Source organism: Ursus maritimus, unplaced genomic scaffold (assembly GCF_017311325.1).
Source record: "Ursus maritimus isolate PB19 unplaced genomic scaffold, ASM1731132v1 scaffold_8, whole genome shotgun sequence".
In the NCBI taxonomy this organism is placed as follows: Eukaryota; Metazoa; Chordata; class Mammalia; order Carnivora; family Ursidae; genus Ursus; species Ursus maritimus.
The window spans coordinates 17833837-17849321 of NW_024426996.1; the positions used below are offsets into that span (position 1 = coordinate 17833837).

Consider the following 15485-nt stretch of genomic DNA (forward strand, 5'->3'; position numbering starts at 1 on the left):
AATTTCCACCAACTTAAAACTTCAACTAGAATCTTCTTTCTTTTCTCTCTCTTTTTTTTTAATGTAGCCTCTTTGCCCAGTGTGGGGCTTGAACTCACAACCCTAAGATCAGCAGTCACATGCTCTACTGACTGAGTCAGCCAGTTGCCCACAGAATCTATTTTTAAAGGGAAATTTGCCTAGTCTGAGCTGATAAATAATGGTGTTAATAGGTAAAGAGGGCAGAGTGTGGTTTTTGGACTGCTGTTCTGAAAGTTAGGAGTGTTGGGTTGAATTCATGTCTCCAAGTAGGTTTCTGTTTCCTGCTTAATTTCATCATCTCTTCATGTTAAAATGATTTATCATCATATTACAAGTGGGAAGGCTAGCAGGGCTGGGACCAGAAGATGATACATGTCCTGTGTTTACTAGGGAGAAATGAGTAACACGGAATATGGCCCTTGACCCCCTTGCTCTGGGCACAATGGAACAAACTGACCGGATAGGTCAACAAGGAGAGCCATCCGTGTGTGCCTCAGCAGTAGGTTAGGGCTTAAGCCAAAGTTCCAGTATGATCCTATCCCCCTCAACTAAATGACATCCAGAGAGCTGCTAGAGTAATACTTTCCACTAGTCATTTTTATTTTATTTTATTATTTTAAAGATGTTTATTTATTTGACAGAGAGAGATTGAGTGCAAGCAGGGGGAGCTGCAGGCAGAAGGAGAAGCAGGCTCCCTGCTGAGCAAGGAGCCGGATGTGGGGCTCCATCCCAGGACTCTGGGATCAGGACCTGAGCCGAAGGCAGACGCTTAACCGACTGAGCCACCCAGGCGTCCTCAGTAGATATTTTAAAAAGAAATGAAATGTGCTGTCTTAGTATTTTGTCTTTATGTCCTAATATCCATACACAGTTACTAGCAAGTGTCTCCCGTGGTGCCCTGTGTTGAGGCTTCTGGTCTTAATCTAATGACCTCTTTATCTGAGGATCACTATGTGTCAGAGGGCTTAAGTGGAATTTCTCCTCTCGGCTTCCTCCTCCTAATCCCATCCTAAAAAGTAGGAAGAAGTTGTGCTGAGTTTTTCATCCTCTAGGATACTTGTCATTATTGGTTGACATCACAGATACATTATAACTTCTAACTAGGTCCCCCAAACCATTAGGTTTGGACTCTTCCAACTCAAGTATCATTTATAAATTCTATGACCTCTAGTGGGAAATAGATGAAATGTAAATATACTGAAAGCTAAATCAAAGCTGAACAATTTGAGATTTTATAAATTATGGTTTACTGCTATTTTGTTTCTAAAATCCAAATCTTAACCAAGTTGTATACCACTCTTTGATCAGAGATACTTGGAACTGAAAATCAATTTGCTGAGCTTAACTTTGTAGCTTGAAACTATGACATTCATGGGGCACCTGGGTGACTCAGTCGTTAAGCGTCTGCCTTCGGCTCAGGGCGTGATCCCAGAGTCCTGGGATTGAGCCCCACGTCAGGCTCCTCCACTGGGAGCCTGCTTCTTCCTCTCCCACTCCCCCTGCCTGTGTTCCCTCTTGCTGGCTGTCCCTCTTTCTGTCAAATAAACAAATAAAATCTTAAAAAAAAAAAAAAAAAAAAGAAATTACTACATTCGGCAAATTTAGGAAATGCAAATTTATGGGTGTGTTTTCTTTATTAATGACTACTAATAAGGGCCTATAATGAAGATAAAAACCTTTAGCAAATAATTACCTACTTAATTGCTGTATAAATAGGGTAATTCTTGCATTTCTAATTGTTTTCCCTGTTAAACCTTAATGTCAAAATTATCTTAGGAAGTAGAAAGTGCATTTCCTTATATGTAGATATAATGTATAATAACTGTGAGAACTTTTTTTCTCTTATTCGTAGACTCACCTCTCCCAGCTTTTTGTATAAATATGAAAATACCCCTGCACTAAGCAATTAATAAAAGGGGATTCTTATATTCATGGCTTGAATACGGACCATCCTCAAGGTTACTATTAGAAGTCACGTTTGAGGGGCGCCTGGGTAGCGCAGTCGTTAAAGCGTCTGCTTTCGGCTCAGGGCGTGATCCCGGCGTTTCGGGATCGAGTCCCATATCGGGCTCCTCCGCTGGCAGCCTGCTTCTTCCTCTCTCACTCGCCTGCTGTGTTCCCTCTCTCGCTGGCTGTCTCTCTGTCACATAAATAAATAAAAAATCTTTAAAAAAAAAAAAAAAAAAAAAGAAGTCACGTTTGAGGCGTGCCTGGCTGGCTCAGTCGGAAGAACATGTGATTCTTGATCTCAGGGTTGTGAGTTTGAGCCCCACATGGGGCATAGAGATTACTTAAATAAATAAAACCTTAAAAAAAAGAGTAAGGTTTAATTCTAGGTAAATTCCTTCATTCTTTCTGATTCTCCCATAACAATTTGCTTCAAAAGCTGGAGCGGCCTTTCAAAGTGAGTAGCATCATAGCAGAATTGAGCTTTCTTCATATAATCAGCATGGTTTTTAGTGCACAGCAAACCCCCAGATCTGCTATGTTAAAATTCAGATTTCATCATTTGATTCCTGTAACTGCTCTAATTTAGATGGACTCTCCCAGTCCTTTGACCACGGACACCTCCAGATAGAATTAGAGGGAAGAGGGAAGAAACAAGTTATTGGGGGGATTGCACACTTGCCTTATCTTCCTCCTGTCCCCAGGAATGGTTTCTGGCACAGGGAGCTCAGGTTGGTCTAGACGTGGGCCCCTCTTTTCTCCCCTGTGTCTTCCTGTCGTGTCTGTTCTAACACTGTGAAACTAAAGGGGATTGGTGAATTCGTGAATTCTCGAGCCATGGATTGTCTTTATCCCTGTCTTAATCATTGTGTCAGGCCTCTGCAATGTTCTCCTAAGCCAATGGGTCCAGGGCTGACCTCGTTTTTGAAAACTCTGAGAACCACCCTTGCACCACTCAAATAACACATGGCACTGCTGCTTCAACTCCTCTCTGCCTCCCCCAGGGTCGGCATAATAAAACACCCAAATAATCATAAGCATTGCATGAAAAGTTTCTTTTAAAAATTATCTGCCACTTCAGAGATTTAAAAATGCACCATGGTGAAAAGTTTAACCTTGCGTGTTGGGGCTTTAGAACTCTGCCTGAGTCTAGCTGCATGACTTAGATTTTTAAATGTTAACATTTTGTTTTATCCCCAGCTCTCGTGGTAGCTGTTCTGCGCTTCATACAACTGAAACCCAAGGTTCTAAATCCATGGCTGAATATTAGTGGATTGGTGGCGCTGTGTCTGGCCTCCTTTGGAATGACCTTACTTGGTAATTTTCAGGTACTTCATTTGGCCTTTTTCACCTCCTTCTCCCCCTTCGCCTAGAGGATGGTCAAAGCCACTGATTCTGCACAGATCTTTTAAATAATGCTAATCGTGCTTCCTCATAAGGACAGGTCCTCCAGCAGTCAGTCCTTCTGGAATCGGGCCAGTCGGGCTAGGTTGGCAGGTCACACGTGAGGGTGCTCACTCTTCGTTGGGAGTACAGCGTGGCTGTGGGGGAAAGCAGCCTCTACAACACTGTGTATCTTCTACAAAGGATTTCAAAGTGATTCATGCTTTTTCTCATAACGAATTGTCTCCTAATGTCACTTTCTAGAAAACTAATAGGATCCTGGCCTTTCTAAAATTAAACACCTTCATCCTTTTTGGATGAAAGCTTGCATTTCGTATTAGCAGGCTCACATGGGAATCAATTTGAAAACCAGAATTTCTCAAGAACACTTAGGACTTGTATAAAGATCTACTAACACTAACTCTTCTTCCCAGACATTTAGAAGCCCAAGGCCACTACATTTAAGAATAAGTTCCCTAAGGGTGCCTGGATGGCTCAGTTGGTTGAGCATCTGGCTCTGAATCTTGGCTCGGGTGTTGATCTCAGAGTCATGGATTCAAGCCCCATGCTGGGCTCCATGCTGGGCTTCATGCTGGGTTCCATGCTGGTTTCCATGCTGGGCATGGAGCCTACTTAAAAAAAAAAATTCCTTTGCCAATACCATCATCCACCTTTTGACTTGAATGTCTCCATTTGTAAGACAGACGAAGGGCACCCCCCCGCCCGAAACAGTGGTTATCTGATTGCCATGGCTCCGTTCCCTTCCCAATGTCCTCCAACCTGTGCTTTATATCCCTGGTGAGAAATTTCCTCCCTGCAGTTGTACACCAATCCTGACACTTCTCTCCCTGCCTGTGGAGTGAAATCCAAATGGCACAGGCATTCAAAAAAATATGGTAGTGGATTTTCTAAGACTGTCTTTCGTTCCACTCTTCAGTCCTGATAATTCATTACACCAGGAAAACTCGTTCCCCAGCACTTCGCCTGGCACAGAGGAGCGACGGAACAATTATTTTTGAATCGATGGGTTGTTTGACAGGCAGTCCCACTCATCATTCTACTACTCTAGGTCTCATCCCCTGTCAAGCCAGACATACTGAGTGGCTGCTGGCTGACCTGTTGTCAGGCACTCACTACCAATTCTCTCAGCCAGGGCCTGGATGGAAGTTACTGAGTAGACCTTTTGGTCTTTCCTAAAGTCCAGAGATTGGGTTGTTTTGGTGAACCACAAATATTCAAAACCATGAATGATGACATGACATACAAAGAACACTTTCTGGAGTATCTACAGAGAATACACAGGAAACAACAAATTAGTTGCCTGTGAAGAAACAGAGTGGCTAGCGTACGGGATGAGAGACAGACTGTTCCATCTGTCCTCTAAGTTTTTAAAGTTTGAACAATTAAGTTCAAAATCATAAATGAATAGACTGTGTATAGCAGAACCAATTTCCTAGAAGTAAAATTTAATTTGAGATATTGTCGTTTAAAGTAAGATTTGGGGCGCTGGGTGGCTCAGTCATTTAAGTGTCTGCCTTTGGCTCAGGTCATGATCCCAGGGTCCTGGGATCGAGTCCACATCAGGCTCCCCGCTCAGCAGGGAAGCTGCTTCTCCCTCTGCCTGTCACACCCCCTGCTTGTGCTCTCTCTCTCTCTCTTCTGACAAATAAGTAAAATCTTAGAAAAATAAATAAATAAATACAGGTCTCCTCTGCATTAAGAAAATAAATAAATAAATAAATAAAGATTAGAAAATATGTCTTTTGAGCTAAGAGAGAAAAAAGTGGCTTCTTGCAAAGAAGAGGAAAAAATACTACAGCCAAAAGCAATAGAAAAATTTGCAAAAGGAAAGCAATATAGATTTGACGCAACCATTATTCTCACAGCATTGTCAAACAATAAAACATCTGAAGACGATGGGCAATTCAAAAAAATATTTTACCATGTTGTAAGAGCCATCTTCTCAACTATAGATTTTATTTTCTCACATGTGTAACTAAAAAATATATAATTGCTAAAGATGTTTTAAGGGACCAGTATATTATTTTTTTAAGATTTTTTATTTATTTATTTGAGAGAGAAAGAGAGAGCTCATGCAGGAGCCAGAGGGAGACAGAGAAGTAGACTCCCCGCTGAGCAGGGAGCCTGACACGGGGCTCAGTCCCAGGACCCTGGGATCATGACCTGAGCGGAAGGCAGATGTTCAACTGACTGAGCCACCCAGGCGCGCTGTGACCACTGTATTAAAAAAAAAAAAGTAACCAGTATATTTTTGACATCAGTAGGCAATGATTTGGAGAGTTTACATCTTTTTTTTTTTAAGATTTTATTTATTTATTTGACAGAGATAGAGACAGCCAGCGAGAGAGGGAACACAAGCAGGGGGAGTGGGAGAGGGAGAAGCAGGCTCCCAGCAGAGGAGCCTGATGTGGGGCTCGATCCCAGAACACCGGGATCACGCCCTGAACCGAAGGCAGACGCTCAACCACTGTGCCACCCAGGCGCCCCTGGAGAGTTTACATCTTTAACCCTCAAATGAAATAACTCAAATGTGTCTCCTTTAACTATTATCTCTATAAAAGCCTTGAATAGGAATCTTCAAACACGAATGTCCTTTAATGGATCTACAAATATGGAAAAAGCTATTAGGTGGCAATTTTCTTATTATAAAAGGAAAATTCAACAAAATCCCATTAACAATGAATTGGTCACAGTACACAGGCCAGTTTGGTAGAAGTAAGTGTTGTTAGCTGTCTATGTCAGTAAAATCTTGACCCGCTTAGAATTGGTCCTGTTCAATTAGTAAATACACAGCCAGATCCCAGGTCTCATTTCTTAGTCTGGAAAACAAAGTTTGGGGTGTATGTTTGTAGAAATTGACATTTCTCTTTTTGGTGTAACTGTTTTGCTTTTGCTTTTCCACACTTTTCTGGCAAATCAAGGAATAGATTACTACTGCCTGAGTGGTTCTTCTAAACAAATATCTTGAGGTCTTGGGTACTATTTATTTCCCTTTTTCCCCTCAGAGTTCAGAGCATTTCAGACACAAAGAGCCAGTGAAGATGAACTCTACTCTTTCCAAAATCTATAACCCCATTATTGAGACATCACTTTACCTATTTTTTCTCCCTCAGGTGTTCCGTTGGCCATCATGTCTTTTCTAAATGGGCCTCCTTGTCATTATCTGTTCATCCCTTAGCTCACGAATGATGAAGAAATCCACAATGTCGGAACTTCCTTGACCTTTGGATTTGGGACATTGACCTGCTGGATCCAGGCTGCACTGACACTCAAAGTCAACATCAAGAATGAAGGACGGAAAGTTGGAATTCCACGAGTTATTCTCTCAGCATCTATCACTCTCTGTGTGGTCCTCTGTATCCTTTGTGAAAAGAAGTTGCTTTGACAGTGCGAGTAAAACACGGATATGTAGATGAGAAAATCGCCATTTCCGATCAGTTAGGATGTTGGTCAGATTATCTCAGAATCTTAGGCAAAAGACAACAGTAATGGATATAAAAACAAAAACTCTCAGGCCAATTTTTCATGCCAAAGAGGAGCTGGAGGACTAAAAATAGAACAAGATTTGCCTTCTCAAAATTGTTTATAGGAATGGTGTCACGCGTTCTCCTTTCATTAATGACGTAAAAGTTACTCTTGATGAAAAACACAGAATGCATAACGAAAATGGTGATTATTTTCCCTTCCATCTTTTAAAAAGTTAATTTATGACTTTATTAATGGCCCTGTTATTTCGTTTAATTTAATTTGGAAAGGAGAATGTGGCAGGCCTCCTGTGTCACAGCCCGGAATTCAATTTATCCACTCAGTAACAAGCAGAGAAACCAGGAAAAGCTTAACCCCAAACACATCCCGCGAGACTAGTCCAGGAGGGAGCACAGTGACCCCACCTACCGGTAGCGTGGCCCAATAGAAGCCCGCCAGTTCCAGTGCGACCAATCAGATCAGCCACTCGTTCCGAGGGGCGGAGAGATATCAAGTGTTCACTCCAGTAAGTCCTCCTCCGAAACCAGAGAGGAAGGGAATAAGGTTCCTAGGTGGTAGAATGTGTAGCTGACCCGATTACATCTTCGGGCATGGAATCGCCAACATTTATTGGGCACTTATCATGTGCTAGGCGTTTTTCTAAGTACTTTAAATGTATCAATTCCTTTAATCCTCATTTAACAAGAATAGTAAGGACAGAGATTCATTTACCCAAGATCACACTCTGTATGCGGGGCTCTCGACCTACGCTCAGGCAGTTTGAACTCTTCACCACCACACCCTCTCACTTTAGGGAAAGTGTCTTTAAAATAGGAAAACTTTATGGTTCAGAGATGTGCTGTAGTTACTGGAGTCTTTGGGGTCTTTATTTCTTCTTTCCTTACTAACTGCCAACCATTTTATGGGGTTTTTGAAGTTCTGCAGCTCCTTAGAGAACATGTAAGGACTGGAGAATCAAGCCAAAAGTCGTGCTTATGGCTAGCCACTTGATAAAATATTTTATGAGTAAAAAGGTCAGAATTCTCCCGATATGAGATTTGAAGATTTATCCCTTTCCCCATTAACTTAGGTAATATTGCTTTGCCAATATTTTGAGCCCTCAGTCAGAAGAGTACATACAGACTTTATTTTGCGTTTTCAGCTTATACCAGACAATCCTGATCCGTGTCGTTTCTGAACGTTTGGAACCCTGTCTTGGTTCCCAAGTGAACGGATCCAGGCCTTCTCAGGAGAGCAAAGTCTGGCTGACGTAGTTTCACCATATTCTTTTGCTCTCTGAAAACTTCCCAAGATTTTAAGTCTATTTTAAGTCTAAGTTCTGAAGATAGAGCTAATTCCAAGGGAGCATTTCTGATTTTTCTTTAAAAATGTATTTAGTCCTTGGCCTCTTGGCTTTTTACAAAAGCATGCTTTGAAACGTTCTCCTTCCCAGCTCCTGCCTCGTGTATACTGGTGTGTGTGCGTTACACACCATACAGATTCAGGCATAGGAGTCTCGTTTGTTTATTAATAGTGAAAACTAGACAGAAGAGGGAGAGAGGCCACTTACACATTATTAGTAGCACTGCGAGACAAAGCTTCAATGTAGGTAATTAGTGATTTGGTATGTTCAAAATTGTTTCTGCAGATAGAATGGTGACTATGAATCCACAGTCACTTGTAGTGATTTTTAAAAAGAGAAATTTATTTTTCTGACCAACTAATTTTTTTGGAATTTAAATCCTCTTACTAATCTCACGGCTTATTGGGCGGTGGTAGGGTTGCATGCCTGGCCCAGGAGTCCCGAGTCCTTGTATTGGAATTCCAGCTCTATCCGTTAACGCCTCTGTGACCTCAGGCAAGTTACTTAACCATTTGGCCTCAGTTTCCCTATTTTTAAATGAACTGATGATAAGAGGGTCGCTGTGAGGATTAAGTTAGATTTTCCACGCAAGCACCTAGACGCATGTCTGGCAAAAAGGAAGAGCTCAGTAATGTTACTTCGTATTATTCATGCAACAGGTGTGTTGAGCAAGCTGTCAAGCTAAGTTCTACTGGCGAGAAGGGAGAGTGAGACTTTCTTGTAACCTGTGCATGCCCAGAAGAGAGTCCACTTTTTTTTTTTAAAGACTTTATTTATTTGACAGACAAGGAGAGAGGGAACACAGGCAGGGGGAGTGGGAGAGGGAGAAGCAGGCTATCCGCTGAGCAGGGAGCCTGATGCGAGGCTCGATCCCAGGACACAGGGATCACGACCTGAGCCGAAGGCAGACGCTGAACGACTGAGCCACCCAGGCGCCCCGAGAGTCCACTTTTAATGCGGCTCCTGGAGGTACTTTCCTTGACTGCTGCTCCCCAGATTTCATCCTCATGGCCCAAGGCATCCACATGTATGCAGCCAGGGTCCAGTGGGGTCTGGTCATGTGCTTCCTGTCGTATTTTGGCACCTTTGCTGTGGAGTTCCGGCACTACCGTTATGAGATTGTTTGTTCCGAGTACCAGGAGAACTTCCTAAGCTTCTCCGAAAGCCTGTCCGAAGCTTCTGAATATCAAACCGACCAGGTGTAACTGATCAGCTTTTCCTTGCCGGGGAGGTGGGTGTGCTGGGGGAAGGAGCCAGAAGGACACACCCACAGGACTTGGTACAGAACCTCATAACCCATTTTACACACACACACGTTCATGGCCACATTTGCCAAATGAGCTTTTCAGGGCAAGTTATTTCTTTCACGAAAAAGCACAAGCCCTTATGTGTCGAAATACACGCTGTCACACTAAAAATATATGCACGACAGAGCAAGAAGCTTGTGCATGGTCACTTCTTTTCCCTCTCTCTCCCAGCACTCCCTGCTCTTCTCATTCTCAACACTTATTTCAGACATCCTCATCACCCTACCACAGAGTAGGGCGGGTCAAATGTAACACGGGAAGAATGCCAACTCCCAAAGTTGCCTTCAGATCCAAAGGGCTTGGAACCAGCTCATGAGGAAGTTCTGAATCTGGCACTAATACTCTTGAATGGACTGAGTATCATCTAATTGGTTGGAAACTATAGCGATGTGACCCTGTGTAACCTGTGGAAAAGCATGGGGTCAAGAACTTCCCCATAAAAACTCCCTTCATCACTGTTCAGTGGTCGGCTGTGTGGAGTCGATGAGAGGAATATGCTACAAGCCCACCGCCAGGATTTGGACTTTACTGTGACTGAGAAATATTTCCAAATGTGAATATCTGCAGGGACGTGGTCTGCCAGGCATGGGACAAGATGGGGGCAGTGAGGGTATGGTGTAATTTTTGCTTCCATAGTATGCTATGTACAGCTTTTGTTTTGTATTTCATAGTTTGCCTTCTTTTTTTCTTTAAGTAACTACCATGAGTCTCTCAAGGCCTCATGGACAAAGAAGATGTGGGCCAAATGCAAGAGCTGAGCTTGTTTTGGGTTCAACCATGATAAAAGCAAAAAAAAAAAAAAAAAAAAAAAGGTGACCTGCAGGCTTCATTTGCTGCTTTTATGTTCAAAGCTAAGAAAATGTTCACAGAAAAGCACAAAGAAATATTTGTGGAGGTAATAAAAAGAGCTCCTGCTGGCCATTTATAAAAGGAGTCTTAGAGCATCTTGTTACAAGTCCAGATCAAGGGAGAGCTTCTTAATGTGTATCTACAGCTCAATTTGGTATTTGATGGGGGGGGAGGGTTAAGGGCTTTTTCAGACCTGGGATTTGTAAAAACCAACTAAACCATCACCCTTCCCCCCAAACAAACTGGCATGGCTGCTCCCCTACCGACCAACACACACTTTCCACCTGCGAAGAGTTTAGAATGCAAATTATAGGCCTAGGCTTTTCAGGCTGTGCTTCACAAAGAGCAGAATTCTAAGTTCGAAATGCCCTGGAGCGGGCCACATTGACAGACCCTCCATGAGTGCACTTTGTTTCAAGAAGTCCCCAGATGTACTTCACAGGAGCCTGGGGATCTCGTGGAATATAATGTGAAAAACACTGTTTTTTAATTCAACCCAAACTCTGAATCTTGAGGAAGGGGTCCATGACTTTTCATCTCTGGATTTCTCTCTGCCTCCCAGCACGGTGCCTGGCACGTATGGGTGCTCAACAAATGTCTGTCAAACAGAATACTGGTCACTGAAGCGTAGGAGAAAAGAGTATCAGAGAAAGGTGCAGAGAGGAGAGAACCGATGACTGTTTCAAGCAAGACAGGAATGGAAGAAATCCTAGAGAGGGATCAGATGGGGGTGAGAACACCTACAAGTGCCAGGGGAAACGCGAGGAGAAGAACCAAGCAGAGAGCATTCTCCTAGGAAAAAGGCATCGCACTGTAAATAGTCCAAGGTGACAGTTATTAGTTTTGAATACTGCGTTTGGGTTTGTTTTTTCATTTTTATATTTTAAAAATTTTATCAGAAAACAAAGATTTATGAAGTTTTCTTTTACTCTACACAATCCAAATTAAACAGCTTTTGGTGACGCACTGTACACTTTCTTAAGAGTATATCTAAATAGCACATTTTAGCAGAATCAAGCAATGACTGGCATTATTCATTGGGATCTGACCACTAAATAAAATTCTTTTATGCAGAATTATGATTTGTCTCTTACACTAACATTTCTTCTGTAATATTGAAGCATGTGTAAAGTCCATCAGATATTCTGTTGAAAATATACTTCAGTGGGGCACCTGGGTGGCTCAGTCAGTTAAATCTCCGACTCTTGGTCTCCCCTCAGGTCATCATCTCAGGGATGTGGGATGGAGACCCTGCGGCACAGCTCTGTGCTCAGCCGGGAGTCTGCCTGAGGTTCTCTCCCTCCCTCTGGCCCTCCCCTCTGCCTGAGGTTCTCTCCCTCCCTCTGGCCCTCCCCTGCTGACGCCTGCAAAAAGCAAAAACAAAAGAACAGAAGAGGTGCCTGGGTGGCTTGGTCAGTTAATTGTCTGCCGTCGGCTCAGGTCATGATCTCAGGGTCCTGGGATCAAGCGAGGAGTCTGCTTCTCCCTCTCCCTCTCCCTCAGTCCCTCCCCACCCTCGTGCTCTTTCAGCTCTCTTTCAAATAAATAAATAAAATCTTAAAAAAAACACACACACACAGAAAATATACTTCAGTGTTGGTAGCATATTTCTAGGGTGTTTTCCAACACCAACAGCCAATTCTTTGATTCTCAGGACACCAACCGGATGTCCTACAATTCAGTCCAATTCTAACATTACCCAGAGTTACCGTCAGTCCACAGGACTGCCCTCACTACTTCAGATGTCAGTCCCAAGTACTGGGTCCCAGGTTACCCACACTTCTGTCCAACTTGGCTATAAAATTGGCAGGAAAAGGGGGTCCCATAACTCCCTTCTCTTTTAAGTTAGATAATTTGCCAGAATGGCTCCCAGAACTCCAGAAAACACTACTTTCATGTGCCTGCTTATTATAAAGAATATAACTCAAGAACAACCAAATGAAAGAGACAGGACAAGGAAGAGGAGGGATGCGAGGGCATGCCAGGCTCCCAACATTTCCATGTGTTCACCAACCCAGAAGCTCTCTGAACCTCCCTGTGCGAGAGTTTATAGAGCTCAATTTCCAGCACCCTCCCCCACATCTGCTTCAGGAGTTTGGTCAAGAGGTCTAATCCCTTCATCTTTCTGGTGACCAACTCAATCCTGAGGTTATCTGGGGCCCCACCCTGGGTGACCTCATTAGCATGAAATTGGGCTTATTATGAATAACAAAAGTCACTTCTATCTCTCCGGAAATTTCAAGAGTTTTAGCAGCTCTGTGGCAGGAACCTAGGACCAAGACCAAATATATTTTCGTATTAGGCCACACATATTAATCAGGATCAAGATTACAGTACTTCCTAGGGGTTAGGAACCACAGGATTCTTCTCGGAGGCTAAGACCAGGGACTCTGCCTTTGGAATGCGCATGCCTGGAGGATCAAAGGCAGATGACCCAAAGTCCGAAATAAACTAACCTTCGTTTTGGTAGTCCAACTAGGTCTCTTGAAGAAAAGATCTCCAAGCTTTCTAAAACAACGCTAACATTTTAAAGGTTCCGTCGTTTTTTACTGAACGGAGAGCGGACTGTGAGGTGAAGCTTCAGCACCTGTTACTGGGTCTTCTTTGCCCTGGTGTGGGAAAGTGAAACCTTCATGTCCTAGACTTGGTCATCTGCTGGTTATAATACCAGGAGACTGGCACACCAGCAGTTCATTTTTGCTTAGGCATTTTGTAAGTCAGGGTATGTTGGGTTTTGCTGTCCCAAAATAAAAAGGAATAAAACTAAAGCTCACTTCTCATACGAGATGTCTATCCAGGGTTGGCAAGGTGGCCGTGCTTGGTGTGATGACTCGGACCCTGGCTGACAGAGGCTTCATCTCCACACATGCTTCCATCACCGTCGCTGACAGCCAAGAACGCATGGCAGACCGCTCACTGGTTCTTGAAGATTCTGCTAGGATGTGACAAACATCCCTCATTGGTTAGGACACATTGCACGGTCTTATCTGAGAGCCACACTCCCACCGTGCGCCCAGATGGGAGGAACATTTTTGTGAACAGTCTATGACTGCCGCAGGGTTCACATTAAGTTTTTAAGACTTCTTTGGTCACTATCATTCCTTTGGAGCAGGAGTAACGAAGAATCAGTGAAGAACCATCATCCTGCAGAAACGGGAAAGGTGTGATCTATGGAGCTGAAATAGAGCCCCAAATCACAAATGCAAAGAACCATGCAAATGATAAATGAGAGAAATGCAATTCCACGGGACATCCTGATCACATCTAGGTTGCTTCCCCAAAGCAATGGGGATCGACAGTTCCGGGGAAGAGAGCATTCTGCATTGGAAGGAAGCTAGATTTCACAATCCTCAGCTTCCAATCAGTTCAGACTCCCTAGCATGAGGGCTCCAACACACAGCAAATACCCAAATATGAAGTCAAAAGAACGGAGCGTGCGTGACAAGGCTCACTGGAAAAGCCAAGGTTTTTTAATCAGCATAAAATATGCTTTTATTTCTCCTTTCTTTAAAAAAAAAAAAGTCCCCAGACGCCTGGCTGGCTCAGTCAGTAGAGCATGTAACTCTTGATCTCAGGGTCCTGAGTTCAAGCCCCATGGTGGATGTAGAGATTACTTTAAAAAGAAAAGAAAAGATTAAAAAAAAGTCCCTATTTGCTGCCTCCAGTCCCTCCCTCCCAGTTCTCTCTTGAACCCAGTCTAGTCATTGGAGCTCTTGCTCCTACCACTTGGTGGAAATGCTTTACCCAAGTTCTCCAGAGACCCTGTGACGTTACATACGATGGTTGGTTCTTTTATGACCTTATCTAGACCCATAAGCACTACTTCGCAATTTGGTCAATCCCTCCCCATTCTCTGCTGAAAACGTTTTCTTCACTTGGCTTCCAGAGATCATTCCCTCTTAATTTGCCTCCTGCTTCACTGTCCATGCCTCTGCTTCCTTTGCTGGGCCTTCTTCTCCCTGACATCTTCACATTGGAGTGTCCCATACCTCAGTCCTTGAAACTCTTCCCTTCCTATCTACATCCACTCTGCTGGTGACCTCATCCAGTCTTCTTGTTTTAAATGCTGCCATATGCAGACCTCTCCCAACTCACCAGCTCAGACTTTTCTCCTGGATATTCAACTAACTTGTGACATCTCCACTTGTCATCTCAAGTTTACTAAGTCCTAATCTTTAAACTCATTCCTCCCAGAGTCTTCCCATCTAAGTTAAGGACAACTCATCTTTCAGTTGCTCAGACTAAAACCTTAAAGTAATCTTAAAGTATGTCTTCTTTCTCTCACACCCCACTGTCAGCAAATCCAGTCTGCCCTATCTTCAAATTATTCTAGAATTCATCCACTGCTACCATCTGGTCCAGGCAACTTCCATCTCTCACGGACTCCTGTAATAGCCTACAAAACCGGTGTCTCTGCTTCCATCATTTGCTCCCTTCAGACTGTCCTCAACACAGCAAAATGGTCTTGTTAGAGGCTAAACGAGATCATCGTCACTCCCCTTCTTAACACCCTCCAGTGGCTTCTCTTGTACTCAGACTAAAAACCCCAAGCATTATATGCCCTGCAAGGGCCAAGAAGACCTGTCTTTCCACCTTTCATTCTATCCCAGTCCCTGTGCCTCTTTAGGTTCCTCCAGTAGCCAGCATGCTCTGACCTTAGGACTTTCGCTCTTGCTGATACCTGCGCCCTGGACGATCTTCCCTCAGATATGTACATCTCTCACCTTCTCCACCTCCTCCAATGTTACCTTCTCACCGAGGCCTACCTGACCTCAAAACTCAAGCCCCTCAAGCCCAACCCAGCACCACTGCTCTTTCCAGCTTTATCTTGCTTGGTAGCACTTTGTAAACAGGGTCCCGTGATTAGTTAAAATTCTAACATGTATAACACTGCCTTACACGTTTTACTTAGTTCATCTCATTCTCTCTACCCCAAAAGGCAAGCTCCATGAGGGCAGGGATTTTTTTTTTTTTAAGGGCAAGAGACTTTGCCTGCTCTGTACGCGAGGCAGAGGAAGGCTTAGACTCGGATCCCCTCAGCCTAACCACCCAGGTCCAGCATTCCCACAGATGTATGCGTCTTCAGTAGTGCATCTCCTGCAAGAGCTAGAATTCTCTGCCCCCTGAAT

General features: G+C 43.5%; 1 protein-coding gene across 2 annotated transcripts in view; it reads left to right on the top strand.

Moving 5' to 3' along the window:
- TMEM150C (transmembrane protein 150C) overlaps window positions 1-11435 on the top strand; it is a 70326-nt gene extending 58891 nt beyond the window's left edge. For both annotated transcript variants that reach the window (XM_008693287.2, XM_040625358.1), the window contains exons 6-8: window positions 3169-3296; window positions 6551-6728; window positions 9197-11435. In XM_008693287.2, coding sequence (XP_008691509.1) covers window positions 3169-3296; window positions 6551-6728; window positions 9197-9405 — 515 coding nt within the window. In that variant the 3' untranslated portion in view covers window positions 9406-11435. The remainder of the gene's footprint in view (window positions 1-3168; window positions 3297-6550; window positions 6729-9196) is intronic.
- The last annotated feature ends 4050 nt before the right edge of the window (window positions 11436-15485 follow it).